We start from the raw sequence: 15,642 nt of genomic DNA on the forward strand, positions 1-15,642 counted from the left end.
TGTCTTCATGCAGAAATCTGCCTCAGAGGGTTTTCTTCCCTTGCTGGAAAACAGTTCTCTAACGTTTCCTTAAATTTTACTTGAGCTGCATACATTTAACACAGGAAATTTATGTATTTCTATATTTTGACAAGTGTTTAGTCCATACAAAAACAAAAACATATCAATTTCCAAAGACATGCTGTTAGACACTGCCTTGCAAAAACATAGCTCACTAAATGCAAGTTAAAAAAAATGTACTTGCACTTCTTTACATTAAAAAAAGGTAAACTATTCGAATGTATTGTTTAAAAAAAAAAATGCCCTTATAGTTTTTGGTTGTCTGGCTCCCTTGATATCAAATTAGGCTCTTTGTAGCCCGCAAGTTAAAACGAGCTAGGTAAAGGTAAGTAGGTTAGGTAAAGGCTGGGTAAAGGTTTCCAGTTTGGTTTGAAGCAACATATTCCACTGATAGAGTTTACTGATATCTGTTTAATTATTTAATTGAAGTTCAGAGTCCCTTTCGTGTCTGTCATAATGTTTTACAGTCTCCAGTATCAGTTGGCAGTATTTTTTTTTAATCACTAGCGGTAACAGTAGATTATGTGTGTGTTTTTCTCTCGCTGTTTCCCTGTTTCCCTCTGACAACGTTTTTTTCTGCTAACTTGGGCTAAATTACAAGTTAATAATTAACCGTTAAAGAAGTGTTCATTGTTCACTGACACCACTACTGCAAAAAAGGGGCTATAAAACTAGAGGACAGGGGCACAAGATGAAGGTACATAGTGAATCAGAAAATCTAATTAAATGAACAGCAGGGCGACCAGAGGTCCCATGATTTTCACTCCATAATTTCTACCACATTGATTTCATGAGTCACAAATGCCTCACTAATGTATATAATAATGTTTTTAATGAATTTATGACACGTTGATTAACGATGACACATTTACATTAAGAATAGATGCTACAATATGTTGCATTTATATAAAATCTAAAGGTTCAAACTTTTTAGCTTTTGATTTATCCTTGAAATTTCTTTTTCCATAAGGTGTATGCTGTGCTGGTTCTGTGTGACGGCTCCTTTGTAATAGGCTGATAAGGCTGAATATTACGTGCTTGACTGATAAAAAAATCATTCGATTTTATTATAGGTGCTTTCCACCATGGTCTTGTCTTTTTGCTACGCTTACAGATCAATGTCCAGTTCTTCGTCACCATCTGAGTCGTCGCCCGGTTCCTCTATTTTCACGCCTAGGCCACTGTCCAAATCAGTATCAGCAAACAAGACCTTGGAGTTTTTTTGTGGTTTTCCATCATGTTTTTTGCTGCTTGAGGGTGGTTCCTCATCTTCCTCCTCGCTGTCCTCCCTGTTGTCTGGGAGAATGACCACCTCTTCCTTGGCACTGGGGTCAATGTCTGCCTTAAACCAGACAGACTTGTACCCCTCCTCCACACGCCTCTCCTTTGTCAGGATGGGTTTTACTTCCTTCTCGCTGTCAACCTTATCTGAGCCTACATCACTGGTGTCATCAGGCAAAAGGTCATGCAGTGGTGCAGAAGACCTTTCGATGGCCTCTTTGGTTGGGATATCCCATACTGGTTTTGGTGTCTGTTCACTTTTTGTCTCTGGACCACTTGAGCCCGTGCTTCCTCCATCATCATCATCACGCTGAAAGGCTTCATTGGTGTACTGGATGCCCTCTTTTTGGCCTGGGCCCTGACCCAGCTGTGGATAGAACAACAGAAAGGGGAGAACATTTATAAACAAGAGGACTTGAAAGTGTTATTCACAACAAGCTGCTACATCAGTCTATACAATGAATATATAATTTCATGGAAAAGCATCAGAAACTCTTCCCTTCAGACTTGTCTTTGAATCAAGGATTCACAATGGTAAAACTGTGTCCTTACTATGACTTCCAGTAGACATTTTCTACACTTAGCTTGCTGTTTTGAATCTCCTTTAATGCTGTTTCATAAAGTAAACCCTAGTGATGAGAAAAAAATTACCTCAAATGCTTTAGTCAGGGAATATATTTATTCAGCTAACAGTCTTCATTTTATTCTTACTGAGACTGACACAAAACACTGTCTATTCATATTATAAATGCTCTTCTCCAATTGTAGATGTTGGACTGTATTGTAACACCGATTCAATATTTTCCCTAAATCTTACTGTGAACTATGCAGTCAACAAGAATTCATATAAAAGAGAAAGGGGAAGGGAAGTTACCAGCCAGAATCAAAGCAAATAACCCAAAAGGGCGACCGTGATTCAGGGGGTTGGGAAGCTCATCTTGTAACCGGAAGGTTGCCGGTTCGATCCCCAGATTTGTCTGGCCTGGTTGTTGTGTCCTTGGGCAAGGCACTTCACCCTACTGCCTACTGGTGTTGGCCAGAGGGGCCGATGGCGCGATATGGCAGCCTCGCTTCTGTCAGTCTGCCCCAGGGGAGCTGTGGCTACAACTGTAGCTGCCTCCACCAGTGTGTGAATGTGAGAGTGAATGAATAGTGGAATTGTAAAGCGCTTTGAGTGTCTAGAAAAGTGCTATTTAAATGCAATCCATTATTATTATTATTAAAAGCTACAGGTAAAACATTGCACACTGCTAAATCAATGTGGACTTCTTGATTTAGAGAAATAATCAGAAGGAGGAGGACATATTTACAAAAGATTAGCAAAAAGGTCCTGATCGCCAAAGGTTTTTTTTTTTTTTTTTTTTTTTTTTTTTTAAATTGTGGGTTATTGTTGAACTAGCTTCAGAAAACTTTCCCTGAAGGACTATTGACACAGAATCTGATGGGAAGTTTCTTTCATCCACTGAAACAGACACTCTGACTTTGCATGTAGCATAACTGGGCCCTTCCTGTAGCTTCCATTAGATATTTGTTTCCCCAGTTTATCGTAGTCTTCCCATTGCTTAAAATGACCTCAAAATATTTTTCATATTTATGTTAATTCATCTGGCTGTTGACTGATATTCTGTGGGATGAATATTGAATAGAATAATTAATTGATCCTCTGCTGTTTTTGAAAGTTTGTTTACTTACAAGAAATGAACAGTCTTTAATTGTTATGATAGTTTAACATTAATGGAGACAGAATGTCAACCAAAAATCCAGAAAAACCCCACACCCGGTGTGGGGATTTGGTGTTCTAGTTACCAAGCAGCCAAGATACCTAAAGGATTTTGAGTTTCTGTAAAGAGCAGTGGGTCATAATCCCTCCACAGGTGTGACCAAACCTGGTGACCAGCTACAAGAAACATCTTACCACTGTGCTTGAAAACAAGGGTTCCTAGTGTGAAATTATGCTGTAATTTAGCCTGAATCTCAAAGGTCACAAGGTGTATAAACATTAAACAAGTGAAAATAGTACAAATAAAATATTTCACAAGGAATCTTTTATCTTGTCCTTAAATCTGTTTAACTGAAACCAAGGTGGTCAAAAATGAAAATGTGTGAATAGTAAAGACCAACGTGTTGGAAAGGGATGAGTCTGGATGAATGTGAAAGTTCACCCACACCTAAACCTTAACCTTACGGAGCTTCGAAATATGTTGGCTTCATAGATCTTCTTCCAGTCTGCCTTCCCGTTCTGCATGCGATGGGCAAGCACACCAATGACCACCAGACAAATTAACAGGAGAGCACCCAAGGTTGCACCCAGTGCTGCCATCTCCACTGTTCCATATTCACCAGATGGGTTGATGACTGCAGAAACAATAAAAAAAAAACCCTCATTAAAGAATCTAAACCCTTTCTGTAAACTGAAGTGTTTTTCATCAAATGCTTTTTATTGGAATGATAATTCTAACTGTAAATGTCAGATTAATCTTTGTTACTTGGAATGGACATTTTAGGCGAAACATAGAAGTTTAGCACACTAAAGCTGTGGTTAAGTAACTTTAACACAAAAACTGATAGATTAAGACTGGTTTGATAAGGGTTGACTGCACATAGCTTAAGAAAAATGAAATGACAGATACAATATGTGGATTATAGATCTGCCACTTACTAAAAATGCCGTGCTAAAAGTCCATACTGAACAAGTGGCGAGCTCAAAAATCAAGACAAAGCCAAGAACTGCAGTTCCTCAAGTGGCCACTTGAGACTTGCTAGTCGAACCCCATGAACTCCCCTGTTAAAACGCCTAATGCAGAGTTTGCTCCTTTATAACAACTCAGGAGAAAGTGATTTTTTTTAATACCTCATCCACCTGGATAGTGGATCTGGGTGCTTGGCCACTCGATAAGTGTCCACTGCACCAGACTAGCTTCTCCTAGATGTAATCTTGTCTACTGTAAGTCATTAAACCAGACCACACCATTGTGTTTGTGCTGTTGATGCCTTTTGAAGGAATTTAAATGGATTATCTAACTAATAATAACTAATAATATGGCTTTCTCATGTATCCAAATTCTAACACCAAATAAGAACAAAGGGAACCAGCATGGCAGTAGCTGACATGCTAATACTAGTTTCAAAATGCATGGACAGATCAACATCCATCTATTATGCTGAGCATGAACTTGACATATACACATTTTAAGCTTTCAGAACATATTGAAGATTTATTTGAACTAGCCTTTACTGCACTTTTTTTTCTTTCTTTCTTATTTATTTATTTAGGAATAACTGCTGTGATGAATGAGAAGTATATGGGCCAATGCTTAATACCAACAATGAGACTTTTAAGACATTTTTATAGCTTTGGAACAATGTGAAAAAAGCCTTTATAGGAGGTTAGAAGTATACTCCTGTCTAAAATAAGGCTGGATGACAAAAACAAATTATTATTATTTTAGGAACTTTTTATCACAAGTTTATGATTTTTTTTAATCTAATAGAATATTCTAGCTTTTGGTGTGTAATTTTTAAAAAAACAATTTTAGTCTCAAAGGTTATCCAATTATTTTTTTTCCTGTGAATTTCATTTATTTTCCATGTACTACCCCTTTCCCCAAGGTCATTTCTAAAAAAAACCAAAAATAACAAAACAAAAATATGTGTGTGTGTTAAAATATGTGTTGGTAAATCCTTTGTTTGCCTGGCAATGATTCTTCTTAGATTTACTGCTTGTTTGTTTGTGTGTGTGTGTGTGTGTGTGTGTGTGTGTGTGTCCCCCAAAGGAACACATTTGATCTGATGAAGAGTAATGGGTAAGCACCTGGTGGTGCCTTGCTGGGAGCGGAGAAACTTTCTTCAGGGGTCAAAGTGGGATTAATGGCTGAAGAACTGTCTTCAGTGGATGTAGCAGAGTTAGTGGTGCTCTCACTGGGGCTGGTCATTGAGACGCTGGTGCTGGTTGTGGATTCACCTGTGGTTGTTGTGGTCATAAAGTCTGTAGTAGTCTGAGGTAAACTGGTGGTGGTGAGACCTGGGAGGAGAGCACACTTTGAAGCTTAGTGGGTTTTACCTGTGTCTTAATTTTCTGCTTTAGATGTCTATACACGGCCATTTTAGCATTCTTGAAAGGTCTTTGCAAGCCACATGGACATGAATCTTGATGCATGTAGATAATCCTTGTTCGGTCTGGGCTATAGGGATATAGCTGTTATTCTTCTGCTCACTGTCTTAATGCCACACTCCGCTGGATTGGCCATGACAACTCAAGGACACATCATATAGCCAGGTTCTGTGGCCTCAAATCAACAAGACTTTCTTCTTTGTTGGAGTTCCAAACATTTTACTGTGCATATATTACTTCCATATATTCCATTTGGGTTGGTTTGTCGAGTGCAATTGCCGTTAAGATCAGTGTCATTTCAAGAAAGATTCCTATTTGGTGGGCAAGTAGACATATATCATAATTGCAGTCGCACTGCAAGATGGTCATCCTAAACTTCTGACACCATCAAAAGTTCATCCAGGACTGTCTTTGGTTGTAAACCAACTTTGAGCATCAGTCATGGTGTGATAGCCCATGGTGTGGGTCACTGTTTTAGAGTCCCAATTCTTTCACATGGTCCCTCTCTCATCTGGGATATTCAAAATTACACTCTAAATATTGGTATTATAAGTTATTCAGATTGGGTGCAAGTAAATTTTTTTTTGCAAGACCTTGAATCATGTTTAAGGCAAAGTTTTTAAGTTACTGACACAAACAGAGAAAATCAGATTGACAGGGGGTAAAAAAATAAAAGAAACTTGCATTTTAAGTTTAAAGGGGTACAAATCAACAAAGAACACAAAGGAGAACACAGCAGTAGTGGACAGAACAATTAACATTTCAGTAAAGACCAGGAAACAACACATAGTAGGGACAGAAGGGTAACAATGTACAGGAGAATAAATAAAAGTGGGAAAACCCCCCCACAAAGACAAAGAAACCCTCCTTAAAAACCAACCTTAAAAAAGAACAAGAAATGAAGTAAAAGAGGGATAAACTCATAGGGACTCCTGTTGCTCAGGAGTTAGAGTATTTTGTTTACCAACTGAAAGGTCAGGCTCTCCTAGTCCACATGCTGAAGTATCCTCAGGCAAGATACACTAGTACATCCTCTGGAGAGGGAGTGTATGTGGATATGAATAGATAGTACTGTATAAATATGTGTGTGGGATTGGGTGATTGGGACTTGTGGTAGAGCTTTGAGCTTTGACTGAGTAGAAAGGTGCTATACAAGTATCAGCCCATTTGTTGCATTGACAGAACAAGTGGAGTCAGCAGCATATTGTGGAAGGTTTCATTTACCTAATTTCACCTCCACTGACAGCTGAGCTGTGGCTGTTTCATCATTGGTTGAATCTACTGCCAATACCTGAAAGTTCAAAGACAAAGTTAAATGCTTGATAAGAAACTTGCTCACTTCATCAGTCATTGTAACTTTAACTAGACTTGTACACTCACTTCCAGGGACAGGGTTTCCTCTGGGAGTTCCTTAGTCATGAATAGGAAGCCGTTAATGATGGAGAATTCACTCCTCCCCTTAATGGAATAAGTGATGTGGGGATTCAGACCCTGTTTCAACATATGTAGGAAAAAAAGTTGGTGCTGAGCATGAAGTAGATCGAAAACTCCCAAAAGACTTTGTTAGTAATCAAACAAACTCACAATGGAGTAGTTTGCCACTAAACTGCATAATGTATAAGTCTCTCCATTCAATTCAATTCAATTCAATTCAATTTTATTTATATAGCGCCAAATCACAACAAAAGTCGCCTCAAGGCGCTTCATAGATACAGAGAAAAACCCAACAATCATATGACCCCCTATGAGCAAGCACTTTGGCGACAGTGGGAAGGAAAAACTCCCTTTTAACAGGAAGAAACCTCCGGCAGAACCAGGCTCAGGGAGGGGCGGCCATCTGCTGCGACCGGTTGGGGTGAGAGAAGGAAGACAGGATAAAAGACATGCTGTGGAAGAGAGACAGAGGTTAATAACAGATATGATTCAATGCAGAGAGGTCTATTAATACATAGTGAGTGAGAAAGGTGACTGGAAAGGAAAAACTCAATGCATCATGGGAATCCCCCGGCAGCCTACGTCTATTGCAGCATAACTAAGGGAGGATTCAGGGTCACCTGGTCCAGCCCTAACTATATGCTTTAGCAAAAAGGAAAGTTTTAAGCCTAATCTTAAAAGTAGAGATTGTGTCTGTCTCCCGAATCCAAACTGGAAGCTGGTTCCACAGACGAGGGGCCTGAAAACTGAAGGCTCTGCCTCCCATTCTACTTTTAAATACTCTAGGAACAACAAGTAGGCCTGCAGAGCGAGAGCGAAGTGCTCTAATAGGGTGATATGGTACTACAAGGTCATTAAGATAAGATGGGGCCTGATTATTTAAGACCTCGTATGTGAGGAGCAGGATTTTGAATTCAATTCTGGATTTAACAGGAAGCCAATGAAGGGAAGCCAAAACAGGAGAAATATGCTCTCTCCTTCTAGTCCCTGTCAGTACTCTTGCTGCAGCATTTTGGATTAGCTGAAGGCTTTTCAGTGAGTTTTTTGGACATCCTGATAATAATGAATTACAGTAGTCCAGCCTGGAAGTAATAAATGCATGAACTAGTTTTTCAGCGTCACTCTGAGACAGGATATTTCTAATTTTAGAGATGTTGCGCAAATGGAAGAAAGCAGTCTTACATATTTGTTTAATATGTGCGTTGAAGGACATGTCCTGGTCAAAAATGACTCCAAGGTTCCTCACAGCGTTACTGGAGGCCAAGGTAATGCCATCCAGAGTATGAATCTGGTTAGATACCATATTTCTAAGATTTTCAGGGCCGAGTACAATAACCTCAGTTTTATCTGAATTAAGAAGCAGAAAGTTAGCGGCCATCCAGGTCTTTATGTCTTTAAGACATTCCTGCAGTTTAACTAATTGGTGTGTGTTATCTGGCTTCATGGACAGATAGAGCTGGGTGTCATCTGCATAGCAGTGAAAATGTATGCTATGTCTTCTAATGATGCTGCCTAAGGGAAGCATGTATAATGTAAACAGAATTGGTCCTAGCACTGAACCCTGTGGAACTCCATAATTAACCTCAGTGTGTGAAGAGGACTCTCCATTTACATGCACAAATTGGAGTCTATTAGATAGATATGATACAAACCACTGCAGCACAGTACCTGTAATACCTACAGCATGTTCTAATTGCTCTAATAGGATATTATGGTCGACAGTATCGAACGCTGCACTGAGGTCTAGCAGGACAAGCACAGAGATGAGTCCACTGTCAGAGGCCATAAGAAGATCATTTGTAACCTTCACTAAAGCTGTTTCTGTGCTGTGATGAGCTCTGAAACCTGACTGAAACTCTTCAAATAAACCATTCCTCTGCAGATGATCTGTTAGCTGTTTGACAACTACTCTTTCAAGGATTTTTGATATGAAAGGAAGGTTGGAGATTGGCCTATAATTAGCTAAGACTGCTGGGTCTAGAGATGGCTTTTTGAGTAAAGGTTTAACCACAGCCAGCTTGAAGGCCTGTGGTACATAGCCGACCATTAGAGATAGGTTGATCATATTTAAGATCGAAGAATTAATCAATGGCAGGACTTCTTTGAGCAGTTTTGTAGGAATGGGGTCTAAAAGACACGTTGATGGTTTGGAGGAAGTAATTATTGAAGTTAACTCAGAAAGATCAATTGGAGAAAAAGAGTCTAACTTAACATCAATGGTACTAAGAGTAGCTGTAGATAATATTACATCTGTGGGATGATTACTGGTAATTTTTTCTCTAATGATAAAAATTTTATTTGTGAAGAAGTTCATGAAGTCATTACTAGTTAACGTTAAAGGGATGGTTGGCTCAACAGAGCTCTGACTCTTTGTCAGCCTGGCTACAGTGCTGAAGAGAAACCTGGGGTTGTTCTTATTTTCTTCAATCAGTGATGAATAGTAAGATGTTCTGGCTTTGCGGAGGGCTTTCTTATAAAGCAGCAAACTATTTCTCCAGGCTAAATGATGATCCTCTAAATTTGTGACACGCCATTTCCTCTCCAGATTACGAGTCATCTGCTTTAGGGTACGTGTTTGAGAATTATACCACGGAGTCAGGTACTTCTGATTAGAGACCTTAGTTTTCACTGGAGCTACAGTATCCAGAGTCGTACGTAGTGAGGAGGTGAAATTATTAACAAGATAATCAACCTCTGTTGGGGTAGCGTTCAGATAGCTGCTCTGCTCTGTGTTGGTACAGGGCATTGAAGATGATAACAGTGGGTGGATTATATTCTTAAACTTAGTTACAGCGCTTTCAGAAAGACATCTACTTTGATAAAATCTACTCTCCACCGCTGTGTAATCAATTATTGTAAATGTAAATGTTATCAGGAAATGATCAGACAGGAGAGGGTTTTCAGGAAACACTGTTAAATGTTCAGTTTCTATGCCATATGTTAAAACAAGATCTAGAGTGTGATTAAAGTGGTGGGTGGGTTCTTTTACATTTTGAGAGAAGCCAATTGAGTCTAATAACAGACTAAATGCCATGTTGAGGCTGTCATTTTTAGCATCTACATGGATGTTAAAATCACCCACAATAATTATTTTATTTGAGCTCAGAACTAAATTAGATATAAAGTCTGAGAAATCAGACAGAAACTCTGTGTAAGGCCCAGGTGGACGATAGATGATAACAAGTAAGACTGGTTTCTGAGTTTCACAGCTGGGGTGGACAATGTTAAGCATCAGGCTTTCAAATGAATTAAAAGCCTGTCTTGGTCTTTCATTAATTAATAGGCTGGTGTGAAAAATTGCTGCCACACCGCCCCCTCGGCCTGTGCTTCGAGGTTTCTGGTAGTTAGAATGACTCGGGGGTGTTGATTCATTTAAACTAACATAATTATCCTGCTGCAACCAGGTTTCTGTAAGGCAGAGTAAATCAATTTGTTGATCAATTATTAAGTCATGTACTAACAGAGACTTGGAGGAGAGAGACCCAATATTTAATAATCCACATTTCACTGTTTTACTCTTTGGTTCAGATGTGGATACTGTATTGTTCTTTCTTTTTGATTGTTTATGTTTAAGTTGTTTGTTGCTGGTTTTTAGTTTGTTTTTTGTCTTTTTGGAAGCTAACACAGTCTCTATGGAGATGGTTTTTTGGGGGGGTAGCAGGAGGAGAGAAGCTGCAGAGAGGCGTGTAAGACTGCAACTCTGCTTCCTGGTCCCAATTCTGGATAGTCATATTTTGGGGGGTTTAATAAATTTGTCCATATTTCTAGAAATGAGAGCTGCTCCATCCAAAGTGGGATGGATGCCGTCTCTCCTAACAAGACCAGGTTTCCTCCAGAAGGTTTGCCAATTATCTATGAAGCCCACATCGTTTCTGGGACACCACTCAGACAGCCAGCAATTTAAGGAGAACATGCGGCTAAACATGTCACTCCTGGTCTGACATGGCTAGCTACGGGTGAATGAAGGGTGCGAAGCCGAGTCTCCAATTCAGTAATCCTGGCCTCCAGAGCTGCAAATATGCTACATTTGTTACAGATATCATTACTGCTAAAGGAGGCCGAGGAGTAACTAAACATCTGACACAATGAGCAAGAAAGTGCAGGAGGGACAGGTGAAGTAGCCATGGTGCTAACGAGTCGGCTACGAGCTAAGCTAAGCTAGCGAAACAGTACAGAAACAGTGAGTGAATACTTTGGCTATAAATTAGGTAGTGAGTACACAGAAAGTGTGCTTCGGATGAAGCACGTGAAGATTATACTATGAAAGAAGAATGTATTTAAAAGTTGTTAATTAAATTGCTAAGCAAATAAGCTACTCAGAAACACCACTGTGTTTGAGCAGGAACAGGAAGTGATACTCTACCGCAGAGCGAGCGAACACCAAGTGACAGCGCCACCAAGAGATCAAGCAGAAGTCCATCAGTGAAAATAACTACATCATGTCTGGAAACAGTTGACAGAATGGCTGGACATGCACCACTGCTGGCTGTTACCAAAATGAGCTTTCACTTAACAAACTTGTACATAACAAAAGTCAAACATTCTTGCTGGAACATTCTTTTGTTTTTAAACAAATAATCAATACAAGCATTTGTAAACTACATTTAAATGCCATTTCAGGAAATTTACAAAAGATGCTAAGGAAACATTAGGAAATGGATCATCGAGACATAGAACTGTTAGCTCTAATTTCCCACTTCCATTTCCATAAAAAACTACAGGGAATAAAGAAACATAAGTCAAACCTAGAAGAAGAATAAAAGTTTGGGAACACAGTCTATGAGCAGGTATCATCCATCCATCCATCCATCCATCATCCATCTTTTTTAACCTCAACAAAGCATAAACACTTGTTTCACCTAGTCACATTGGTGTTTAAGGGTTTGAGTAACTGCATTTTACCGCTGTGGCAGCATAATCGTCATCTGTGGCAATAATCTGCAGTGGCGTGTCCTTGTTTGTCAGGTCCATCGCCATGGCACCTACTGAAGAGATGACTCCTTCATAATGATCTTTCTGAAATTTTGGGGGGTGTAAGCTTTTGACTTGGACACTGATTGTGATGGTAGTGGTGGCAAACTGATGAGTGTTCACTTTCTGACTGGCCTGTGAAAGAAAAACACAGCTGAAAACATCAGGATTGTATAATACTGAAATAAATTCCCTGAGATTAACCTGACAAAGAAATTCATACATTTAAATTATTGATGTAATAATTTAATAAGATTTTCTGCCAATTTTATGTCATGTTTAGGGACCAACAGACTGCCTGTCTGCTCTTTGTAGGCAAGATGATTCTCGCTTCAGTTTGAGAATGAGAATTGGCCTCAGGTGGAGGACATATAGCAGAATGTGGCAGCATTGGAAGTAATGCAGATGTTGGAGTGATTGATTTACCAGACTGTAAGAACAATGTGCATGCACAATGACAGTAAAGGGCTATTCTATTCTATTCTAAAATTAATTTTAGTTCAATATCAAAGGATATATTAAATACATGTTGAACTAGGAATTAAGTAACTATTTGTAACTTTGTTTTTGAAAATATATTATAAATGTAAATAAAGTAAACCTAACTAAAAGTTTTTCTCCTGTTTATTAAATTTAAAAGTCTGAATTGGCCAGAATCTGAGTGATCTTGTGAACATCAACAATAGGCCTGTGTGGGAGAGTTCAAGCTGGGTTTTCTTTTTTGTTTTTGTTCTTTTTTTACTGTTTTGGTTACATCCTACATCCATTTACTTACATCTATTTAAAAATCCAGTTTGATTACAGTTTTTAGCACAGATGACACCATCATTCGATAACAGCAAGAGAATATGTTGTGTTTACCAGCACTGTCAAAGTGATCGTCCCCAACACATCAGCTGGCTTCAGCATGGTGATGTTCCCCGTGTTTGAGTTGATCTCGAACAGACCAGCATCATTTCCTGCAAACACAGACAAACTAGGCTTCTTCTTTGTGCTAATAATCAACAACTTTACAATTGTTTGTTATAATTCAAGTTATATACCACTTAGGAACGAATATGTTATCTCCTCATTTATTCCAGAGTCTCCATCAATGGCGTACAGAGGTCCTGGTTTCAGTGGTAACACTGCAGGCTGCGAAAGCAAAATCACAGTTATGGCCTCAAAGTGTTTATCAGGCATTTAAAACCTTCTCATTCATTAACAGTATTAAAAGCTAAAATGATAAAATACCCCTCTATATAATATTTTATATATGTATATAATACATATAATTACTATAGTGGGAGTAACTCACCTCCTGTTCATTAAGGACAACAAATCCAGTATAGCCGGTACTCTGGCAAATCACATTCTCGCCCATGTTATGTGTGGTGCATGGCTGGAACCATGGCGGTCTGTTGTCCCCATCTAAGATAGTGACTGCAATAGTTGTGGTGGCAATATATCTTTCTGGTTCTTGTGTGTCCTAAAAAATGTTGGAAGAAGAAACATCCAAATGCCAGAAAGAAAAACTATAGGTATCCTCCAGAGTTAGGAGGAAACTATTATTGTGTATAATCAGAAATGTTGACTACTCACCAGAACTTCCAATACCAGCTGCACATTTTTGACTTTTTCATAATCAAGGCGTGCATTAACAAGAATAACTGCGCTAGTCGGTGACTGCAGTCTAAAGTAATCCTGCAGATATGAAAAAGGAAATAAAAATGTTTAGATCACTGTGCATCTTTGACCTTACTCTGGTCAAAGATGCTGGAACTAATATCTGCTGTCTCATGTGAGACAAAAGAAAAAAGTCTTACAGATTCAGGTGTGAGTGTATAGTAGAGCGTGGGGTTGTCCAAGTCTTTGGCAGTGAACTGACCCACAGTGGTCCCTATAGCTGCTATCTATATAAAAAAAAAAGTACCACTAAATAAGGTACATTTAAAAAGAAGATATGAGGGCTATCTACTCGTGCCACAACACAAAAATTAATAAATAGATTAAAGAATTACAAAGACAAATAATAACTTCTCTAGTATTTCAACCCTTACCTCACTGACTTCAACATCGTACGGATTTTTATCAAAGCTGGGAGGGTTATCATTCAAATTGCCAATGACTACAATGATGACGATGTTTGTCTGGAAACAGATTAAATTGACATTAGTGTATCAGATAACACATGACCATTAAGTACAAGCAAAGTCTGAGTCTGTGAAAAACACACAGCTGAGTGAAAAACTGAAGACGTTTATTGTTAAACCTGCTCAGCGTGTTTAAAGGCAGTTTTACCGTCAGTCCTGTGGTTGTTTTACACGTGATGCGGACCGGAAAACTTTTTTCAGTCTGCAAAGAAAACAAATTTTATACGATTTTACTCTTAAGCAGTGTAGAAATGACACAAAGACGAGTTTTAATCTTATTGGTATTATTAGTCATGACTGACAGTACCTCATAGTCAAACACCTTTGCAGCTGTCAGGTTGTTTCCATTAATTGAAAATGGGTTTGAGCCTGCAGCTGGAGGAGTAAATTCAAGGGTCACATCTGGCTCGACAGTTATTGTCTCAATAACGTCACCTATTCCGTTGTTTTCTGGAAACTGCACACTTGAAGGAGCAGAACAGACTTGTGGGAGAAGAAAAAAGATGTTCTAATTAAAGAGACAGACCATTAACACATTTATTAATTAACATTTTATTAACTTATTAACATAAGTTAATAGATGTCTACCAGTTTTATTTGTTTTTATGTATACAGAGAAAGTACTAAAGTAATCTGTAAGCAACTTGACAGTTATGTTTATATCTCAAAGACAGACTTAGAATTCCACTATTTTTCACTGGCTATAGAACTATTGAAAAATAGTTTAGAAATTGTTGCAATTGCTCAGAGTGTCTTCCATTTGGTTTCCATTTGGTTGCCTAAAGGCTTTATATACTGGTGCTTCAGCTAGGATGTTAGAAACTCTTTTAGAATGATTTTTGAATATGTCTGTTAGATTGTTCCCCTTATTCCACAATAATTGAGGCCTATGTGTACCAAGAAACATTCATTTCTGGGAGCACAGTGGAAACTGCTCTGAGTGAAAGTGATTTTATCACCTCGCCTTCATCTTTGTCTCAACAGACAGTTTACAAAGCAGTAGAATTTGGAAAAAACTGTGTAGTTTACTGAAATGTTGACAGATGTGGAGGAGCACAAGGAATAAACAATCACAATAAAACTAGTACAGTTTAAAATATTGAATAAGTCAAGTTAGTTTAATAAATACTTAAAGAGCTGTTAAAGAGCTGTTAAAATACTTAAAGAGTTGCAAGATATAAAAAACAAAAAAGAAATGTAAAAATGTAAAAAAAATGCATCAAACAGTGTGACAGCGTGTCTGTTGGCTTCTAGACTTTTGACCCCCTCCCCTTTCTTTTCTTTCACTCATTTCTTAGCTCACAGGCTTTCACTAGCTGTCCAATACACTCTGATAACAACAACAACAACTGGTAAATGGCCTGTATTTGTATAAATACCACTGAACACACTGTTATGCAGCCCATTATTTTTTTTTATAGGAACAGAGATCAACAGTCAGGTAAACAACAGGTGAAACAACAGTGATGGATACTCACAGGTCTGAGCCAATGTCTGAAACGGAATCAGAAGGATGAAGCAGAGGAGTGTTGTCGCAGTGAAGTGTGGATAAATATTCTCCATGTCCGACTGTGTCTTCGTCAGTCCCGACTGATCTGCCTCTCGTCTGTGCCAATCTGCTTGCGTTTATGGCTGCACTGGACTTTTACCCAT

General features: G+C 38.6%; 1 protein-coding gene across 1 annotated transcript; it reads right to left on the reverse strand.

Annotated features, from left to right (window-relative positions):
* Window positions 1-913: 913 nt before the first annotated feature.
* Window positions 914-15,552, reverse strand: cdhr5b (cadherin-related family member 5b). The gene is made up of 15 exons (XM_084934288.1): window positions 15,468-15,552; window positions 14,297-14,472; window positions 14,138-14,191; window positions 13,897-13,986; window positions 13,663-13,749; window positions 13,439-13,540; window positions 13,155-13,325; window positions 12,901-12,991; window positions 12,719-12,816; window positions 11,789-11,992; window positions 6,833-6,943; window positions 6,677-6,743; window positions 5,153-5,362; window positions 3,527-3,696; window positions 914-1,708 (listed from the first exon to the last, which is right to left on the reverse strand). Exons 1-15 carry the CDS (start codon window positions 15,550-15,552, stop codon window positions 1,169-1,171), a joined length of 2,256 nt encoding a protein of 751 aa, XP_084790414.1. The 3' UTR covers window positions 914-1,168.
* Between the last annotated feature and the right edge of the window lie 90 nt (window positions 15,553-15,642).

The sequence above is a fragment of the Perissodus microlepis genome, chromosome 7, assembly GCF_051167445.1.
Source record: "Perissodus microlepis isolate ML-2025 ecotype Zambia chromosome 7, ASM5116744v1, whole genome shotgun sequence".
Lineage (NCBI taxonomy): Eukaryota > Metazoa > Chordata > Actinopteri > Cichliformes > Cichlidae > Perissodus > Perissodus microlepis.

What these genes read in the sequence shown, in the direction of transcription:
- cdhr5b (XM_084934288.1), bottom strand. Translation starts at nt 15,552, where the DNA reads ATGGAGAATATTTATCCACACTTCACTGCGACAACACTCCTCTGCTTC. An exon ending in CAAAGGTGTTTGACTATGAG is followed by an intron (nt 14,192 to 14,296) that starts GTACTGTCAGTC and finishes TTTTCTTTGCAG; the next exon opens with ACTGAAAAAAGTTTTCCGGT. An exon ending in AAACAACCACAGGACTGACG is followed by an intron (nt 13,987 to 14,137) that starts GTAAAACTGCCT and finishes ATCTGTTTCCAG; the next exon opens with ACAAACATCGTCATCATTGT.